This window comes from Oncorhynchus keta, chromosome 26 (assembly GCF_023373465.1).
Source record: "Oncorhynchus keta strain PuntledgeMale-10-30-2019 chromosome 26, Oket_V2, whole genome shotgun sequence".
NCBI lineage: Eukaryota > Metazoa > Chordata > Actinopteri > Salmoniformes > Salmonidae > Oncorhynchus > Oncorhynchus keta.
In genome coordinates, this window is record NC_068446.1 from 13,536,779 (window position 1) to 13,556,098 (window position 19,320).

The 19,320-nt window shown below is 42.0% G+C and overlaps 2 protein-coding genes and 1 long non-coding RNA gene across 11 annotated transcripts in view; 1 reads left to right on the forward strand and 2 right to left on the reverse strand.

Annotated features, from left to right (window-relative positions):
• LOC118371481 (CMP-N-acetylneuraminate-beta-1,4-galactoside alpha-2,3-sialyltransferase-like) overlaps nt 1-8,759 on the reverse strand; it is a 101,739-nt gene extending 92,980 nt beyond the window's left edge. For 2 of the 3 annotated variants that reach the window (XM_035756937.2, XM_052480280.1), the window contains exons 1-2: nt 8,611-8,759; nt 5,239-5,365 (exon numbers count right to left, since the gene is read on the reverse strand). In XM_035756937.2, coding sequence (XP_035612830.1) covers nt 5,239-5,356 — 118 coding nt within the window. In that variant the 5' untranslated portion in view covers nt 5,357-5,365; nt 8,611-8,759. The remainder of the gene's footprint in view (nt 1-5,238; nt 5,366-8,610) is intronic. The other variant, XM_035756938.2, reaches the window with a different exon arrangement.
• Nucleotides 8,642-11,573, forward strand: LOC127912004 (uncharacterized). The gene is made up of 2 exons (XR_008080048.1): nt 8,642-8,753; nt 9,403-11,573. It is a non-coding gene; the product is annotated as an uncharacterized LOC127912004 (long non-coding RNA).
• LOC118371480 (lysine-specific demethylase 4A-like) overlaps nt 11,317-19,320 on the reverse strand; it is a 61,187-nt gene continuing 53,183 nt past the window's right edge. For all 7 annotated transcript variants that reach the window (XM_035756926.2, XM_035756927.2, XM_035756931.2 and 4 more), the window contains 5 exons: nt 18,546-18,734; nt 17,592-17,762; nt 14,536-14,655; nt 14,209-14,301; nt 11,317-14,002 (listed from right to left, as the gene is read on the reverse strand). In XM_035756926.2, the coding sequence (XP_035612819.1) occupies nt 13,862-14,002; nt 14,209-14,301; nt 14,536-14,655; nt 17,592-17,762; nt 18,546-18,734 (714 nt within the window). In that variant the 3' untranslated portion in view covers nt 11,317-13,861. The remainder of the gene's footprint in view (nt 14,003-14,208; nt 14,302-14,535; nt 14,656-17,591; nt 17,763-18,545; nt 18,735-19,320) is intronic.

Below are 19,320 nucleotides of genomic sequence, written 5' to 3' on the forward strand. Positions count from 1 at the left end.
GACCTCTGCCAATCTCTATGTGGGTGCCACAGGGTTCAATCCTCGGGCTGACTCTTTTCTCTGTATACATCAATGATGTGGCTCTTGCTGCTGGTGATTCTCGGATCCACCTCTCCACCTCTACTTCTGCCCCTTCTTTGGACACTGTGTTAACTAACCTCCAGACGAGCTTCAATGCCATACAACTATCCTTCCGTGGCCTCCAACTGCTCTTAAATGCAAGTATAACTAAATGCATGCTCTTCCGATCGCTGCCCGCACTTGCCTGCCCGTCCAGCATCCCTAGTCTGGACGGTTCTGACTTAGAATATGTGGACAACTACAAATACCTAGGTGTCTGGTTAGACTGTAAACTTTCCTTCCAGACTCACATTAAGCATCTCCAAGCAGGTATATTTCACTGGTCACCCCCAAAGTCAATTCTTCCTTTGACCGCCTTTCCTTCCAGTTCTCTGCTGCCAATGACTGGAACGAACTGCAAAAATCACTGAAGCTGGAGACTCAAATCTCCCTCACTAACTTTAAGCATCAGCTGTCAGAGCAGCTCACAGATCACTGCACCTGTACGTAGCCCATCTGTAAATAGCCCATCCAACTACCTCATCCCCATATTGTTATTTATTTATTTGCTCCTTTGCACCCCAGTATCTCTACTTGCACATTCATCTTCTGCACATCTATCACTCTAGTGTTTAATTGCTATATTGTAATTATTTCGCCACTATGGCCTATTTATTTCCTTACCTCCCTTATCCTACCTCATTTGCACACACTGTATATAGACTTTTTCTATTGTATTATTGACTGTATGTTTATTTATTCCATGTGTAACTCTGTGTTGTTTGTGTCGCACTGCTTTGTTTTATCTTGGCCAGGTCGCAGTTGTAAATGAGAACTTGTTCTCAACTATCTACCTGGTTAAATAAAGGTGAAATAAAAATACAAATAAATAAATGTGAAAGACGGCAAAGAGGAAAAATTGCCCTCAACCACTAAAAGTATCAACTAGTTACTTTTACAAGTAACCTCGTCCACAGGCTATTGTGTACAGCACATGTAAGCCTGGGAAATCAACGATTCAAAGTTGGCCTTAAGCTGATTTAAGCCAACGCGCCGGTAGTAACTCCTGGTCTTTCTGTATTGGCTAATGAAGGCCAAGTTTGACTCGTTGGTCCACCAGACTCTTCGCACATTTAGACAAGAAGTGTCTAGGAACAAGATTACTGTACAAGAAAGACACCCAAGTTGTGTTCAGTGGAGCACACCATAGCAAAATATTTTGCAACCGTTTTTAAACCCCGGCAACACATGCAATTAAATGCTTTAGTGAATCAAGTTGAATCTGTGAGAAGCTAGATGGCTAATGCTGGTATACAAAAGCGCTTGTCTTTATGCTATGAAAGAGTAGGGCAGACACAATATCGCATGAAAAAATATATTTAAGCTTTCCATCGCAAATTAAAGACACAAAATAATGGTTGTGCAAATAATAGATAGAGAAGTAGAGGTCGCAGTTCTAACTGGTTCCAACATTACTACATGGTGTGATAAAACATGTCAGTTTATTGCTAATGACAATAAACAAACAGCCTTTGAAGAATCAAAATCATTCTGAGGACAAAAAGCACAACTGAAAAGAACAGAGTATATAGAGTATAGTCGCATCAAATAAATTGATTGATAATCCATTAGTATCGTGTCACAGCATTTGTTAAAATACACTGCAGTTTTGCAACTCCAACTTATTAAGTAGCCTACATGGATTTGCAAGTAGAGCTCCGAGACAGGATTGTGTCGAGGCAGAGATCTGGGGAAGAGTACAAATAATGTCTGCAGCATTGAAGGTCCCCAAGATTCTTAAATGGAAGGATTTTTGAACCACCAAGACTCTTCCTAGAGCTGGCCGCCCAGCCAAACTGAGCAATCGGGGAGAAGGTCTTGGTCAGGGAGGTGACCAAGAACCCGATGGTCACTCTGACAGAGCTCCAGAGTTCCTCTGTGGAGATGGGAAAACCTTCCAGAAGGACAACAATCTCTGCAGCGCTCTACCAATCAGGCCTTTATAGTAGAGTGGTCAGACGGAAGCCAGTCCTTAGTAAAAAGCACATGACAGCCTGCTTGGAGTTTGCCAAAAGGCACCTAAAGGTCTCTCAGACCATGAGAAACAAGATGAACCTCTCTAATGAAACCAAAATTAAACTCTTTGGCCTGAATGCCAAGCGTCACTTCTGGAGGAGACTTGGCACCATCCCTACGGTGACGCATGGTGGTGGCAGCATCATGTTGTGGGGATGTTTTTCAGTGGCAGGGACTGGGAGAATAGTCAGGATCGAGGGAAAAATGAATGGAGCAAAGTACAGAGAGATCCTTGATGAAAACCTGCTACAGAGGCCTCGGGGCCTCAGACTGGGGCAAGGTTCACCTTCCAACAGGACAATGACCCTAAGCACACAGCAAGACAACGCAGGAGTGACTTTAAGACTCGTCTCAATTTCCTTTCGTGGCCCAACCAGAACCCGGACTTGAACCCGATGGAACATCTTTGTAGAGACCTCAGAATAGCTGTGCAGTGACGCTCCCCCTCCAACCTGACAGAGCTTGAGAGAGAAGAATGGGAGAAACTCCTCAAATACAGGTGTGCCAAGCTTGTAGCATTATACCCAAGAAGACTCGAGGCTGTAACCGCTGCCAAAGGTGCTTCAACAAATTACCGAGTAAAGGGTCTGAATACTTATGTAAATGTGATATTTTTTTAATACATTTGCTAAACTGTCTATAAACCTGTTTTGCTATGTCATTATGGGGTTTTGTGTGTAGATTGATGAGGAAAAGGGCTGTAAACATAACAAAATGTGGAAAAAGTAAAGGGGTCTGATTACTTTCCGAACGCAATGTAAGTGCCTTTGAGCGGTGTATGGTAGTCGGTGCCAGACGCACCGGTTTGTGTCAAGAACTGCAACGCTTCTGGGTTTGTCATGCTCAACAGTTTCCTGTGTGTATCAAGCATGGTTCACCACCCAAAGGACATCCAGCTAACTTGACACAATTGTGGGAAGCATTGTAGTCAACATGGGCCAGCATCCCTGTGGAAGACTTTTGACACCTTGTAGATTCCATGTCCCAATGAACTGAGGCTGTTCTGAGGGCAAAGGGGGTGCAACTCGATATTAGGAAGGTGTTCCTAATGTTTTGTACATAACAACATAAGACAATACAATGCAAAATACAATCCAAAATGTATAAAAATGTCTGTCTCTTCACAGTCCCCATTGTGCCGTAATGTGTTCTTTTATCTTTTTTTATCTGATTTTATTGCTAGCTTGAGTTGTCTGGGGAGGCAGATAGTTCCATGTATTCATGGCTCTATTTAATACTGTGTGTTTCTCAGCCTCTGTTCTGGACCTGGGGACTGTGAAGAGACCTCTGGCTGCATGTCTTGTGTGGTACTGATGAGTGCCCGAACTGTGTGACAACTGCTTCAACAGACAATTCAGTACCGTTAACCCATCAACACCTTGCACAAAGACCAATAGTGATGCAGTCAATCTCTCCTCAACACTGAGGAGAGAGTGACATGCATACCACTGACATTTGCCCTCCGTGTACATCTAAGCGCAATACGTGCTGCTCTGTTCTGGACCAACTGCAATTTTCCTATGTCCTTCTTTGCCGCACATGACCAGACAACTGGGCAGTAGTCTAGGTGCGACAAAACCAAGGCCTGTAAGGACCTGCCTGGTTGGCTGAGATGCCAAGAAAGCAGAACAATGCCTTATCATGGGCAGACCTCATCCCATTCTAGCAACCATTGAGTCTATATGTTTTGACCATGACAGCTTGCTATCTAGGGTTACACCTAGCAGTTTAGTCTCCTCAACTTGCTCAATCGTCACATTATTAAGTAATAGATCTAGATGAGGTTTAGGGTTGAGTGAGTGATTTTTTCCCGAAAACTATGCTTTTAGTTTTTTAGATATTTAGCACCAGCCTATTGCTAGTTACCCATTCTAAAACTGACTGGAGCTCTATGTTAAGGGTGTCCGTTACTTATTTTACTGTCTTAGCTTACGTGTATACGGTTGAATTGTCAGAGTACATAGACACACAGGCTTTATTCAAGGTCAGTGAAAGGTCATTAGTAAAAACAGAAAACAATAATTACCCAAGCCAGCTGCCCTTGTGGTTCACCACACTCGGGTAACTGTCATTCCATGATGAGGCAGAGGATGTAAATCCATAACGCCTACTTTTTTTTCACCAAGAGGTTATGATCGATGATATCAAAAGCTGCACTGAATACAAACAAAACAGCTCCCACAAACTTCTTATCATTTTCTTTCAGCCAATCATCAGGAATTTGTGTCCGTGCCGAGCATGTTGAGTGCCCTTCCCTATAAGCATGCGAAAGTCTGTTTTTTTATTTGTTTTCTGTAAAATATCACTGTATTTGGTCAAACACGATTTTTTCCAAAAGTTTGCTAAGCATTGGTAACAGGCTGATTGGTCGGCTGTCTGAACCATTACGGGGGCTTTGCTATTTTTGGATAGTGGAAAGACCTTTGCGTCCCTCCATGTCTGATGGCACACACTATCTTTCTAGGCCTAAATTGAAGATATGTCAAAAAGGAGTCACAATGTATTCCGCTACCAACTTCAGCAATTTACCATCCAGGTTGTCGGTACCAGGTGGTGTGTCCTTATTTAGAGATAGCAACAATATTTTCACCTCTCCCACACCAACTTTGCAGAACTCAAAACTACAGTCGTTGTCTTTCATTATTTGGTCCGTTATGCATGAATATAAAGGCTCAGCATTTGTTGCTCACATGTCTCAGTTTGCAAATATTATAAAAATATAATTTAAGGTACTCCAGACATTTTTACTATCATGCTTTATATAATTTCTTTATTCTATAGTGTAGTTCATTTTGTTTTGTTTAGTTACGTGATTTCTGAATTTACTGAATATACAGCACATCTTTCAGTTCCATGTTTCCTTAGTTGCCTTAGTCTCTTAGCTCCCCCTTCTGGTAAGTAGTAGTATACACAAAACATGCTGCTACAATGACAGGAAACATGCTGGAAACATTATGCTGGATGGGGGTGGGGGCAAAGCTTGGTGCATCATACTCATTATAAACATGTTTGGCATGACAATGAGTAACAATGATTTGGCATGACGGCACAAACAGACTGGCACTCCGTCTAGGACACGGGTAGTTGCTATACTGTACTTACGTGATGTATGTCCCCAGCCCCAGGGGTGCAGTCTCCCAGAGGAGTAGTAGAGGAAGCCCAGGATCACCATGGGACAAAGCACCAGGAGCAGGTGACGGGTTGGCTTCATGATTCTCATCCCCTTCTACTGTACATGGCACCATCCGCATTGTAGGTGAAGAGGATTGATTGTTATCAGGATAAATTCAATTTCAAAATGCATGGATATTTTTTTTTTAACAGGAAAGAGTAGTTTAGAATATAAAATAGCATGGAATATGATACAATCCAATATATGGAATTACAATGCACTTTTTATAGAATAGTGTCAAAATAATAGAATAGAACAGGATAGAATAGAATAGCAGCAGGTTCGGTTCATTGATTGCGCAGAACTTCAACTGCACACCTAATTGAGGAACATTCTGTTCTCTAATATCAAGGCGATAATTGAGTTTTGATAACTGGTTGCAGGATGTGCTAGCAACAACAATCAGTTGATACTTGTAAAAATGTCACTTCTGAAGACTCTTATCTGTACCTATGTTTATCCTGTACAACAACGGTCCTTCCACATAGTGTTCATATTCATACATTTTTTTAAATACCTTTTTTTAAATCGAATAAGTTAAAACCACCGACTTTTTCATCATTTGTGTTTTCAACTCAGCGCAAAAGTCAAGACAAGTCAAGACATCTCAAACGTCAAGACATCTCCAGTTGAGCAACACAAATTAGGAAAAAGTCACTGGTTGTATTCCATAAAATATGTTATTAAAAGTATGATGGGCCGCAGTTGCAGGTAGGCGTTTTCTGAATTGGCATTTTTTTAAAGTATCGACTGATGACTTAATGTTGTTGCTAGCAAATCGCTTGACCACTTATCAAAACTCAACTCGGCCTAGATTTAAGAGAACGGAGTTGAGCATTCCTCCGCTACCGCACTCCCTGCCTTGGCACCACCTGGGGACGTGCACCAGAATTTCATAACAATCGGAGCTCAGTCCTAAAGACCAGGGCTAAGGAGCTGGTGTGTCCGAGGAAAAAAAGTACCTTTTCTAAAATAATTTCCTGTAATTCTAATTTTACATGAATGGAGACATTACAATAATATGTTTTTTTTTTATACCACACAAATGATCAAAATGACAAGCTACTCTGACATGTACATACTGAGATCAATAAAACAAATGTCTTAAATGCAACCAATAAGGCCAATGAAAACAGTGGATAGGCCTACACAGATTTTAGGCCTAGAATATGAGGAGGAAATTATAGTCCACCAACTTTCCAGTGGCACTCAACTGTTCAAACAATTTTTTTCCCTACACAATTGTGTTTTGAAATATTGCGAAATACCTTCTAGCTGCCTGATTTTCATTGAAAGCTTCACCTCAACAATCAACCGTTTAATATTTTCTATGCGGGCTGCCCAATTGATGGATTCCCGACAGTAGACTAGGCCTATGCGCTCTTAATGTGACAAAACATAATTTACAGCTATTTAAATATATATATATATATATCGATCTTCTGTAGCTAAATTGTGCTGGTGTAGTATTTTCAATTATGTATTTCAATCGTGTATTTTTTATAGAGACAGGAGTAATTATAATTTGGCAAATCCAGCACCCTTCCTTCATCGCTGTTTTCTTCCATGAGCGATGCTCTCTCCAATGCCAAATAATCAACACTTATTATTAATTCAATCGATTGTGGTCAGTAACCACATACCATGGGTTACTGTGTAGGTTGGCTTACTGTTACAATAATATTTCAAATAATATATCAGCAAGTAGCCTCGCTTACAATTACAAAATTATAAATTCAGTAAGTCAATGAAGCCAATAGTGGTTTCAGTTACAATGTTATTGAAACGATGTAGGCCTCATTAACATTTTAAACAATTCAAAAACATGTATCATTACTTTAATAGCCTATGTGAAAGTGTACAAATGTGTATTCGCATCAGTAGACTAAGCGACTGAGATGCATTAGAAAAGTATTGGAAAGTTCAGGAAAACATCAGGGATGCTAATCGGGTAATGTGTGTGTGTGTGTGGACAAAATCGCTTTCAATTGCTAGACTAATGATCATGAGCACTCACCTCGATTTAGCTAACATTTCCCAGCCTAACTGTGACCAAAGATCCGAACGGAGATTCAGTTAAAACATAAATCGGACATTGATTTATCCAGATCTATTGTTTTATTTTATTTATCAAGATGAGTTCCCATGCTTGTCTCAAATAAGTGCAATGACGCTGTCCCAATCAAAATTGTGCTGGAATTATCAGTTGACCACACATGGCAATTGCTTTACATTTATTATAACCAGTGGTTTAGTGCCATTTTTTTTAAATAGATAGAACCATTTAAAAAAACGTTAGCCATAATTCCTGAATGAAAGTTGGTACCGACATGAAGCCTATGTATGAAATCATTTGAGAATATACATACAATGTACCAGCCTAATTGCATGATTGCCTATACCGACACATACTGTAAGTGGCTAAAGGAAAATGTTATATTTTTAAAATCCTAAAACCCCAAATTAAGCCTACCTTAGTTTAAATTAGGCCACCATCACTGTCAATCGTGAATGATAATTCTTCACGTTTTACAGGTGATACAAGTCAGTTTCATGGGAATATGCATTTCGATCTTGAATGATGTAAGGGTGGCTAACCAGCCGAACTAATCGAATTTTAGAACCGGTGGAGTTAAACTCTGGCATCGAATGAGAAAAACAATTCAACGTCTCAGCACAATCAGCCTAACTACTATAATAGTAGTCTGATAAAATCATGCTATTTTATTATGTTTATGTAAAATACTAATTAATAATTAAGTGATCTTGTGAGACATAGCACCATTGTGAAAAGTGGCGAAGCGTCGCTCTACTGCGCACCAGCAGCACTACACCCCTGATTATAACCGTTGGATGACTTCGGGAGTTTCACGTGACCACAGCTCTATGAAGTAAGTGGCGCATTCAGTTGACTACATTTTTTTTATACACCAGCAGCGCAAAAGATTCGGGGCTGACCCAAAATCAGCCCTGAAAGCCAGGTCCTGGTGACGTCCATGCTGTGCACCACCATGGTCGCCAGCCCAGCTCGGTCGTTCTTATTATAGCTCAGTGAGGTAGGTGGCTGTCAGGTATATCTGGACATGGAGGGACAGCTAAGCCAGCTAGCTAGCTAAACGAACAGCATTGCATATAGTGAACAGAAACAAAGCCCAACCCCAAACATGTATTGCACAGGCTTGTCGATATGTTAAATACCGGTATCTACTTTACATTCTATCACATTCTACTATTTAAGCATGGCTGGTCACAGTACAGAAGCTAGCTAGCGCTATGCTAACTGTCACCTTTTGTGTCCTTACCGTTTCTTTGATGATACGTGTTCCAGAAGTGACTGATAGCTAAGATAAACATTTCGTCTTTATATGCAAGCTAGCTGTCCATCTCCATCGTCAATTTCAAATTGATATCCAGCAGCGAGTGTATGTGGAACCCCCCTCAAAAGGTAAATAGCGGTCACTGTACAGTTGCACCATCAGCACACATAACACAGTGGACCCAACACTGACAGTGGGAGGGAACATCTCTGAAACGCCAAATCAGTGGCACACTGCTACAATGTAGCTAGTTGTGAGGGTGGAAATAAGTCACGTTGTTGCGACTTGAATGTCAGTGCATTGGATTCAAATAGAAAAGCAGAAATAGGAAAGATAATCATAAGGCTGTTCAGCACTTTATTGTCTTGTCTACATTAAAAAACAATGAGCAATGTTTGCTAAACACAAATGACATTCAACCTGTGTGCGAGCTGGTGCAAACCATAAACAGCAATATACAACTGCTATTTTTTGTAAAGGCTGGGCTACTGTAATGTAAAGTATTCAGACCCCTAGACTTTTCCCACATTTTGTTACATTACAGCCTTATTCTAAATTGTTTTTATCCCTCATCAATCTACACACAATACCACATAATGACAAAGCCAAAACACATTTTTTTTTAAATGTATCACATTTACACAAGTATTCAGACACTTTACTGAGTACTTTGTTGAAGCACCTTTGGCAGTGATTACAGCCTCAAGTCATCTTAGGTATGACGTTAGAATCTTGGCACACCTGTATTTAGGGAGTTTCTCCTATTCTTCTCTGCAGATCTGTCAGGTTGGGTGTGAAGCGTCGCTGCACAGCTATTTTCCGGTCTCTCCAGAGATGTTCAATCGGGTTCAAGTCCGGGCTCTGGCTGGGCCACTCAAGAACATTGAGGGGGGAAAAAGCCACTCCTGTGTTGTCTTCTGGTGTTCAACCTTCCCAAGTTCTCTCACGTCACCCCGCTCCTCCGCTCTCTCCACTGGCTTCCAGTTGAAGCTCGCATCCGCTACAAGACCATGGTGCTTGCCTACGGAGCTGTGAGGGGAACGGCACCTCAGTACCTCCAGGCTCTGATCAGGCCCTACACCCAAACAAGGGCACTGCGTTCATCCACCTCTGGCCTGCTCGCCTCCCTACCACTGAGGAAGTACAGTTCCCGCTCAGCCCAGTCAAAACTGTTCGCTGCTCTGGCCCCCCAATGGTGGAACAAACTCCCTCACGACGCCAGGACAGCGGAGTCAATCACCACCTTCCGGAGACACTTGAAACCCCACCTCTTTAAGGAATACCTAGGATAGGATAAAGTAATCCTTCTCACCCCCCCTTAAAAGATTTAGATGCACTATTGTAAAGTGGCTGTTCCACTGGATGTCATAAGGTGAATGCACCAATTTGTAAGTCGCTCTGGATAAGAGTGTCTGCTAAATGACTTAAATGTAATGTAATGTAATGTATTGGCTGTGAGCTTAGGGTTGCTATCCTGTTGGAAGGGAAACGTTCACCCTAGTCTGAGGTCCTGAGCGCTCTGGAGCAGGTTTTCATCAAGGATCTCTCTCTATACTTTTCTCTGTTCATCTTTCGCTCGATCCTGACTAGTCTCCCAGTCACTGCTGCTGAAAAACATCCCCACTGCATGATGCTGCCACCACCATGCTTCACTGTAGGGATGGTGCCAGGTTTCCTCCAGACATGACGCTAAGGCATTCAGGTCAAATAATTGAATCTTGGTTTCATCAAACCAGATAATCTTGTTTCTCATGGTCTGGGTGCCCTTTGGCAAACTCCATGGAGCCCACTGTGTTTGGGGAACTTCAATGCTGCAGAAATGTACCCTTCCCCAGATCTGTGCCTCGACACAATCCTGTCTCAGAGCTATACCTATGGCTTAGTTTTTGCTCTGTCAACTGTGGGACCTTATATGGACAGCTGTGTGCCTTTCCAAATAATGCCCAATCAATTGAATTTACCACAGGTGGACTCCAATAAAATTGTAGAAACAGGATGCATCAGAGCTCAATTTTGAGTCTCATAGCAAAGGGTCTTAAACACTTATGTATATAGGGTAGGTTTATTTTTATAAAATAGAAGAAAAAAATCTAGAAACCTGGTTTAGCTTTGTGGGGTATTGGCGACCATGGTGATGCACAGCATGGACGTTACCAGGACATGACTGTCGGGGCTGATTTTGGGTCAGTCCCAAATCTTTTGCGCTGCTGCAATGGAGTGATGAGGGGGGGGAGGAAACAATTTAATCCATTTTAGAATAAGGCTGTAACCTAACAAAATGTGAAAAGTCAAAGGATCTGAATTTTTCTAATACACTGTATGACCTTCAAAATCGTATACAGTTCTATAAAAATTGTCTCATGAATTCAAGCAATGACCGGTTCCTTGAACTTAATCTCAAACGTTCTGTGTAAATCCTGTTTTGGGCTAACCTGTGAGGTTTGCTGGTACAAACACTGGGAGTCTTCTCCTAGGACAGAAATAATTCAGTTGACCATTTTACTCCATATAGAGGTAAATGTATCACTACTGTGATTTAATGGTATGCCGTATTAAGCTCTCAAGGTATGCGAAAGTGTGATTACATATACTGCAAATTGTAGTCATAATTGTGATAAGCATGTCAAACATCGCTAACCATTGTAATTACATAGTAATGGAACCACCAACAAATAACACCAATACAGGACATAAGCGAGGCAAAAATTTACTGAAACAAAAATTGTTTACAAAATGCATGAATGATAATATGGAAGAAGTCCAGCGTTCATTTATCACAGACACAGGAAAGAGGTCAACGTTCAAAAGGTCAAACATGAACAGGCCAGGGAACGGTCCCAATGGTACCCTACTCCCTATATAGGGAATAGGGTTCCATTTGAGATGCTGCCAAGATCCCTAGAGTCAACAGTTTATATCTTTCAATAAAGTACTTATTACAATAATTACATCTCAGTGTCTTCCTGGCTGTGAATATAGAACATGTATCATTATAAAACAAAGCAATAGTTATTTTTGATAGAAAAGTAATTTTCCTCCGTGTATTATAAGTCTTAAGTTTTTCCAGACTATTGAATGATGATAAAAACCTTTTGCTCAGTGGTACTGCTGTGAATGCGGGCCTTTATAACTAACTGTAACCCATACTGTCAGTTCTGTGACTCACACACTCAATTAGGGTCACAAAATGCTGGGAACTTTCTCCAAATTCCCACGTTTTCCAGAAATCCCAGATTGGGTATACCTAGATTTCCTGCTTATTCCCTCCTGATTCCAGGCATATTCCGACCAGGATTTCTGGAAAACGTGGGAAAATTTTCCAACCCTATACTCAAGACAACAGCAGTTTACAGACAAACAATGAAGACAATCTTAAAGCCACCTTATCCTATCTTAATAAGTGCATCATGGTTGACGATCTTGGCCGAGTGGAGATGGGTAAGAACATCTTATAGATGTAGAATTCACAATAATATCCCCCCCACCACCAAAATAGCATATGGCAGCACACAACTATTAAAATGTCCTCTCAAACTGGACTTAAATAAAAGTGCAATGCACAACTTTCATTAAATGAGTAAAGAACCAACTTGGAAATAAATGGAGAGCCCACAGCAATTCTGAATAGGCTATTTCCAATTCATCGCTATAGCAAAAATAGAACATACATCATAATAGTTTTGAAACCTCTACAGCATTGCAACTGACAAACTGTCTGTATTGCAGAAGTTACTTTTAGTTTCTCCAAGCACCATATCATAAATATGCTGGTAAAAAAAACAACTCAAAATGGAAAAAGCTATATTCAACGCATTCCTACAAAATACAATGTATAGGAATGCAGTCAACAGTGTGAATCTGCTAAGAGGAGGCAGTATTAGTTACTAAAATGGCATTGCACCTCCTTGAAATCAAACATAGGTGCAAGTAGCACCATAAAAACTATACTGAACAAAAATATAAAGCGCAACATGTAAAGTATTGGTTCCATGTTTCATGAGCTGAAATAAATGATGCCCAGAAATGTTCAATATGCACAAAAAGCTTATTTCTTTCAATTTGTACACAAAATAGTTTACATCCCTGTTAGTGAGCATTTGTCATTTGCTAAGATAATCCATCCACCTTACAGGTGTGGCATATCAAGAAGCTGATTAAACGCCACTATCATTACACAGGTGTACCTTGTGCTGGGGATAATAAAAGGCCACTAGAATGTGCAGTTTTGTCACACAACACAATGCCACAGATGTATCAAGTTTTGTGGGAGCATGCAATTGGCATGCTGACTGCAGGAATATCCACCAGAGCATTTGCCAGAAAATGTCATGTTCATTTCTCTACCATAAGCCGCTTCCTTCATTTTAGAGAATTTGGCAGTACATCCAATTTCTGTCTATAATAAAGCCCTTTTTTGGGCAAAAATGTAGTTCTGATTGGCGGGGCCTAGCTCCCAAGTGGATGAGCTTATGTCCTCCCAGGCCCACCCATGGCTGCGTCCCTGCCTAGTCATGTGAAATCCATAGATTTATCCATCATTTATTTATTTCAATTGACTGATTTCCTTATATGAACTGTAACTCAGTAAAATCATTGAACTTGTTGCATGTTGTGTTAATATTTTTGTTCATTATACATAGGAAAATATATACATATGTATGTAAAACAACAACTGGCAAACATTGTCAAATATTGAGTCAGAAAACACAAGTGATTATGAGGATGAGTGGCAATAACTTTTGTGTCTGCTTCACTCCCTTGAGGAAATCCTTCCTACCACTGAATTATATTGAGTGAATTGTTATTATCAGAAAGTTTACATCTTGTTTGGGAGCAAAAATCAAGGGTCAATATCACTTCATTCAATACACAAATTACTGATACTGGGCACTGGCAGAGTAGCATAAAATGTGACATGGATGGTAATAACCATAGGGACAGGTTTCCTGGACACAGATCAAGCCTAGTTCTGGAAATATATTTTTGGTCCAGGACAAGGCTTAAACAGTGTCTGGGAAACCAGTGCCTAATGCTGGAATGATGAAGGGATGAATTGAAGAAAAAGACAGTCTAAACTAGGGGTTGGACAGTTATTTTCAGAGGAAGTCCTTTAGTCAGAGCTACACTTACTCACTCAGTGGATAAATTAAGGTAAAGTGAGCAGAAGTCTGGATAAGGAATATCAGTGCTGGTGATTTGTCGGTAGAGTAGGCTACTCCATGCTGTAGTCGGCAGGCTACTCCATGATGGCTCTGTAGATCACAGGTTCGATGTAGTCTCCTCTGTACCGTGAGTTGATCACTCTCTGCCTCTTCGACTGCTGGATGGCCTCCTTGTCCTCAAATATACCATCGAAACGCATGTCTGACGCTTTGGACTGGGGAGACGAGGCAGGGTACACACGGAAGATAAGGATTACTTCATGGTCCATTGTCACAGGGTTCATTAATAATCAACAAACATGCTGGAGAATAAGATCCAGTAGACTGCTACAGTAGAGTGAAAAAGTTCAGAGTTGATATACAATGTACATAGGTTAGCAACTTTGGATTCAGTATATTGGATAGCTCACAGTACACTCACCAGTCTTGACTTGACTCTCTTGGGCAGCTCCTCATCCAGGGTATAGACATCATCTCTCTTGGCTGTTAGTTGTGACCCGTCTTCAAACTCCACCTACATCAAACAACACCATCAATGCCAAAATAACCACATTTGATGACTCTCATAGCAAACAAAACAATGGTTTCATCACAGATTTTTAATGTATTGCTTGCTATGAGTTTTAAACCATCTGGGAAAATGGAGCTGATCAATTAGACCGCAAAGCAGTCTTTCATATAAGACTGTAATCTCTTTCTGCATAAGGTATATTGTTGCTACGGGTGAGTATGAATACTGTTGCAGTACCTGGTACATTTGGATGACGTGAGCAGCCACAAACTTGGCCCCGTAGACTAGACCATCTGTCCACCGGACCTGCACCACCTCCCCCTGCGATGGGGGGCCTAGCTGGGCACAATTCCGGCTCTGACAACAGAAAACAACATTAGATACAATCCTACGAACATACTATTTAGCAAACTCCAAAAAGCCATCACCCAATTTCAACCAATGTGTAATTCAGAGCTGGGATGATAAACCGAAAGTTACCGACATTGACATGGCCTTCCTCTTACCGAAGCATTTTGTGTACGTCTGTAATAAACAATGTGATAGACAACATTCCTGTAGATTGTTCTAAAACCATTATTTGGTCAACAGTAATAGCCTATGCATCATGTTGATTCGTGCTATGAAAGTATCTGCCTGTCCCTGTTTCGCTGTCAGCTGCTCTGTGAGCGAGCCACTCTCACTTCCTCTCCCCACTGTGCACACGGAGGAGGGAAAGATGCATTCTGAGAAGCACAAGCATATTAACGTTGCTCAAAATGCAATTGCGGAGAAAAAGACTACTGTTTTTCAAAACCACTGCTATATTTCTCACCTCTTTATATTAAGTTCATGGCACCACTTTACAACTGGATATGTTACATGAAATAGCTTACCATAATTGCTGGACTATTAAGCGCACCTGAATATAAACCGCACCCACTGAATTATTAAAAAAATATGTATTTTGTACATAAATAAGCCGCACATGTCTATAAGCCGCAGGTGCCTACCGGTACATTGAAACAAATTAACTTTACACAGCCTTTAAACGAAACACGGCTTGTAACAAAAATAAATAGGCTTTAACGAAACACGGCTTGTAACAAAAATTAAAACAGTAGCCTACCAAGAAAGTCATTGGTCACTATCTTCCTCCTCCTGTGCACTGAAACCACTGAAACCATCCTTCGGTGTCGGAGTTGAATAGCCTCAGAATTGCTTCATCCGATGGATCGTTTTCATTGTCGCTCTCGTCACTTTCATCCGGAGGCAAATACCCCGCTGAGCTCATGCTGCCCCTTCAACACGCAGCAGTCCAGCCTTTCGAAACCCGTTGATGATAGTGGATTTTTTGACAATGCTCCACGCTGTCAGGAACCACTGGCAGACTTGACCATAAGATGCTCTTGGCCTGCGGCCAGTTTTAGTGAAGGATTTCTCCCCACTTGTCATCCAAGACTCCCACTGAACAAGGAGCGCCACCTTAAATGCACGATTTACACTGATGTCGAGTGGCTGCAAATACTTTGGGCCATCTGCTTTTCTTCCCTCTGAAAGCTTTTATAATAATAATAATAATAATATATGCCATTTAGCAGACGCTTTTATCCAAAGCGACTTACAGTCTTTCTGCACTGAGTCAGATCCTCACGCTGCGGTTTCCAACGTCTTATCGACTCATTAAGGCCAAGCTCCCATGCAGCAGCTCTATTTCCTTTTCCAACAGCCAGATTTATCTCCTTCAACTTGAAAGCTGCATCATATGCATTTCTCTGTGTCTTTGCCATGATGAGGGTGACAAAATTACTACCGTAATCAGAATGATGGGAAGTTTGAGCGCGCTCGATTTACGTCACATTATGTGACGGTGCTCAGTTTTTTGGCGGCATGAATCTTGTGAAAGCGGGAAAAATCCATAAATTAGCTGCATCATTGTATAAACCGCGAGGTTCAAAGTGTGGGAATAAAGTAGCGGCTTATAGTCCGGAAATTACGGTAATTTTTTAATCATAGGCCACCCTCTCAGCTGTCTTACTTGGCACTGGAAGAAAATGTTCTAGAGCCCTCCGCTAATTTAAAGTATCTGTCCATTAATGATTGTTATCAAGCAAAATAGTTACATTCATCACAATATTACTGTTTGTCCATATCGCCCAGTTCGAGCACCTCCACCCCAAAATAATTGACCATTATTTATCGCCTATTCATTGTTATCACAACAAAACAAAAAAAACAGGTACATTTATCACGCTGTGGACTGTTGTCCATTTTGCCTAGCTCTCTAAGCAATCAATAAACAAATCATGAACAGCATATGAACTACTGAACCGTAAGTTCATTTCCCCCTTCTGATGACCAGGTGGCGAATCGCATCTCTGCATGTCTGGCAGACATATCAGTGTGGATGACGGATCACCACCTCAAGCTGAACCTCGGCAAGACGGAGCTGCTCTTCCTCCCGGGGAAGGACTGCCCGTTCCATGATCTCGCCATCACGGTTGACAACTCCATTGTGTCCTCCTCCCAGAGCGCTAAGAACCTTGGCGTGATCCTGGACAACACCCTGTCGTTCTCAACTAACATCAAGGCGGTGTCCCGTTCCTGTAGGTTCATGCTCTACAACATCCGCAGAGTACGACCCTGCCTCACACAGGAAGCGGCGCAGGTCCTAATCCAGGCACTTGTCATCTCCCGTCTGGATTACTGCAACTCGCTGTTGGCTGGGCTCCCTGCCTGTGCCATTAAACCCCTACAACTCATCCAGAATGCCGCAGCCCGTCTGGTGTTCAACCTTCCCAGGTTCTCTCACGTCACCCCGCTCCTCCGCTCTCTCCACTGGCTTCCAGTTGAAGCTCGCATCCGCTACAAGACCATGGTGCTTGCCTACGGAGCTGTGAGGGGAACGGCACCTCAGTACCTCCAGGCTCTGATCAGGCCCTACACCCAAACAAGGGCACTGCGTTCATCCACCTCTGGCCTGCTCGCCTCCCTACCACTGAGGAAGTACAGTTCCCGCTCAGCCCAGTCAAAACTGTTCGCTGCTCTGGCTCCCCAATGGTGGAACACACTCCCTCACGACGCCAGGACAGCGGAGTCAATCACCACCTTCCGGAGACACCTGAAACCCCACCTCTTTAAGGAATACCTAGGATAGGATAAAGTAATCCTTCTCACCCCCCTTAAAAGATTTAGATGCACTATTGTAAAGTGGCTGTTCCACTGGATGTCATAAGGTGAATGCACCAATTTGTAAGTCGCTCTGGATAAGAGCGTCTGCTAAATGACTTAAATGTAAATGTAAGTCTCCTTACCACGATGTCCTCGGGAAAGAGGTTGTCGCTGAAGGAGCCGTCATCAAAGTTGACCTCATAGAACGTCTCCTTGGAAAGCTGCACCACGTCACACTGGTAGTAGCGGCCATTTTTGTGCTTACAGATCACCCTCTGTCCCACGGTGAGCTCATGCATGGCTGCTTTGTTACGCTGAACGAGGAGAGAGATCAGTGATGATTACACGGTCATCCACAGGATTAGCATCAAATAAGAACTATCAACCTCTTTGGACTGGAAGCACATGGGCACACTTGTGGGAGTTTTCACTCAAATCTAAAACCTAGTCATGTTTATGCAATACAATGTGGTGAGCACAGTCCTGAATACACTGAGTATACAAAACATCCAGATAAATCCAGTTCAATCAGTGTAGATGAAAGGGAAGAGACAGGTTAAAGAAGGATTTTTAAGCCTTGAGACAATTAAAACATGGACTGGGTATGTGTGCCATTCAGAGGGTGAATGGGCAAGACAAAATATTTAAGTGCCTTTGAACGGGGTATGGCAGTAGATGCCAGGCGCAACAGTTTGTGCCAAGAACTGCAACGCTCTGGTTTTTCCACACAACAGTTTCCCGTGTGTATCAAGAATGGTCCACCACCCAAAGGACATCCAGCCAACTTTACACAACTGTTGGAAGCATTGGAGTCAACATGGGCCAACATCCCTGTCGAACACTTTCGACACCTTGTAGAGTCCATGCCCCGACGAATTGAGGCTGTTCTGAGGCCAAAGGGGAGTGCAACTCAATATTAGGAAGGTGTTCATAATGTTTGCTATACTCAGTGTATATAGAAGGTTTAGAAACTACAAGGCAAAGTATCAGAAGAATGTTCCCAACTAAGTTCCAAAACAGAGGCCTTCAGAGTTCCCCGTCTGGTGTATAGCTTCCTCTTTCTGAAAGACACCAAGTAAAGTACAACTGATGTATACCTCTGTCTGAATAGGGCCCTTGTGCCGGCAGCAGGTAACGTAGACCACGAAAGGCCACTCGTCTGGCTGCATGAGGACCCCAGCGGCTTGGGCACAGGTAGGGTGGTAGGCCGTAGAACAGCGGCCATGGGAACACTGCACACAGCACCCGGACGTCTTCTTCATCCTCTTCTTACAGTAGTAACATTTCTGCACATCACAGATAAGCATAAGAACATGCTCAGAGAGACAGGAAAGGGAAGTCTGACAGGGAAAACTTGGCCTGTATGTCCGGTCAAACAGTATACAGTGGCATGCTACATTCTCTTCAAATACAATGGCTGTCATGATTCCTGTGAAAGGGCTAAATTCAGAAATAAGGCTTTGCAGAAAGAGATGTAATTTCATATCCCCCTGATATGACATGTCAGAAGTTCTGACTGACTGGGCTTAAATCCCAAACTCACATGACATCCTCTAAATAGCCTGGTCTCTAGTCCAAGAATGGGCAACTTTGATGGGGGTGGGGACCACAGATAATTTCCTGCACTTCTACACATTTTGCAATAGGGTGGAGAGAAATGTTTACAGATTTGAATATGATATCTCAGTGAGGTCCCCCGGTCAGTTTAGATAGCTGGCCGCTAAAATATTTTTTTGCTGACATGGGCTAATTGAGTGACTATCAGTGACTCATATAGAGGAGGATGTGTCAACTATTCTCAGGTTTTGTCATGCAAATAACATATTACTTTGACATAATATGCTGAAGAGAAGATATTCCGCCACTCCACTC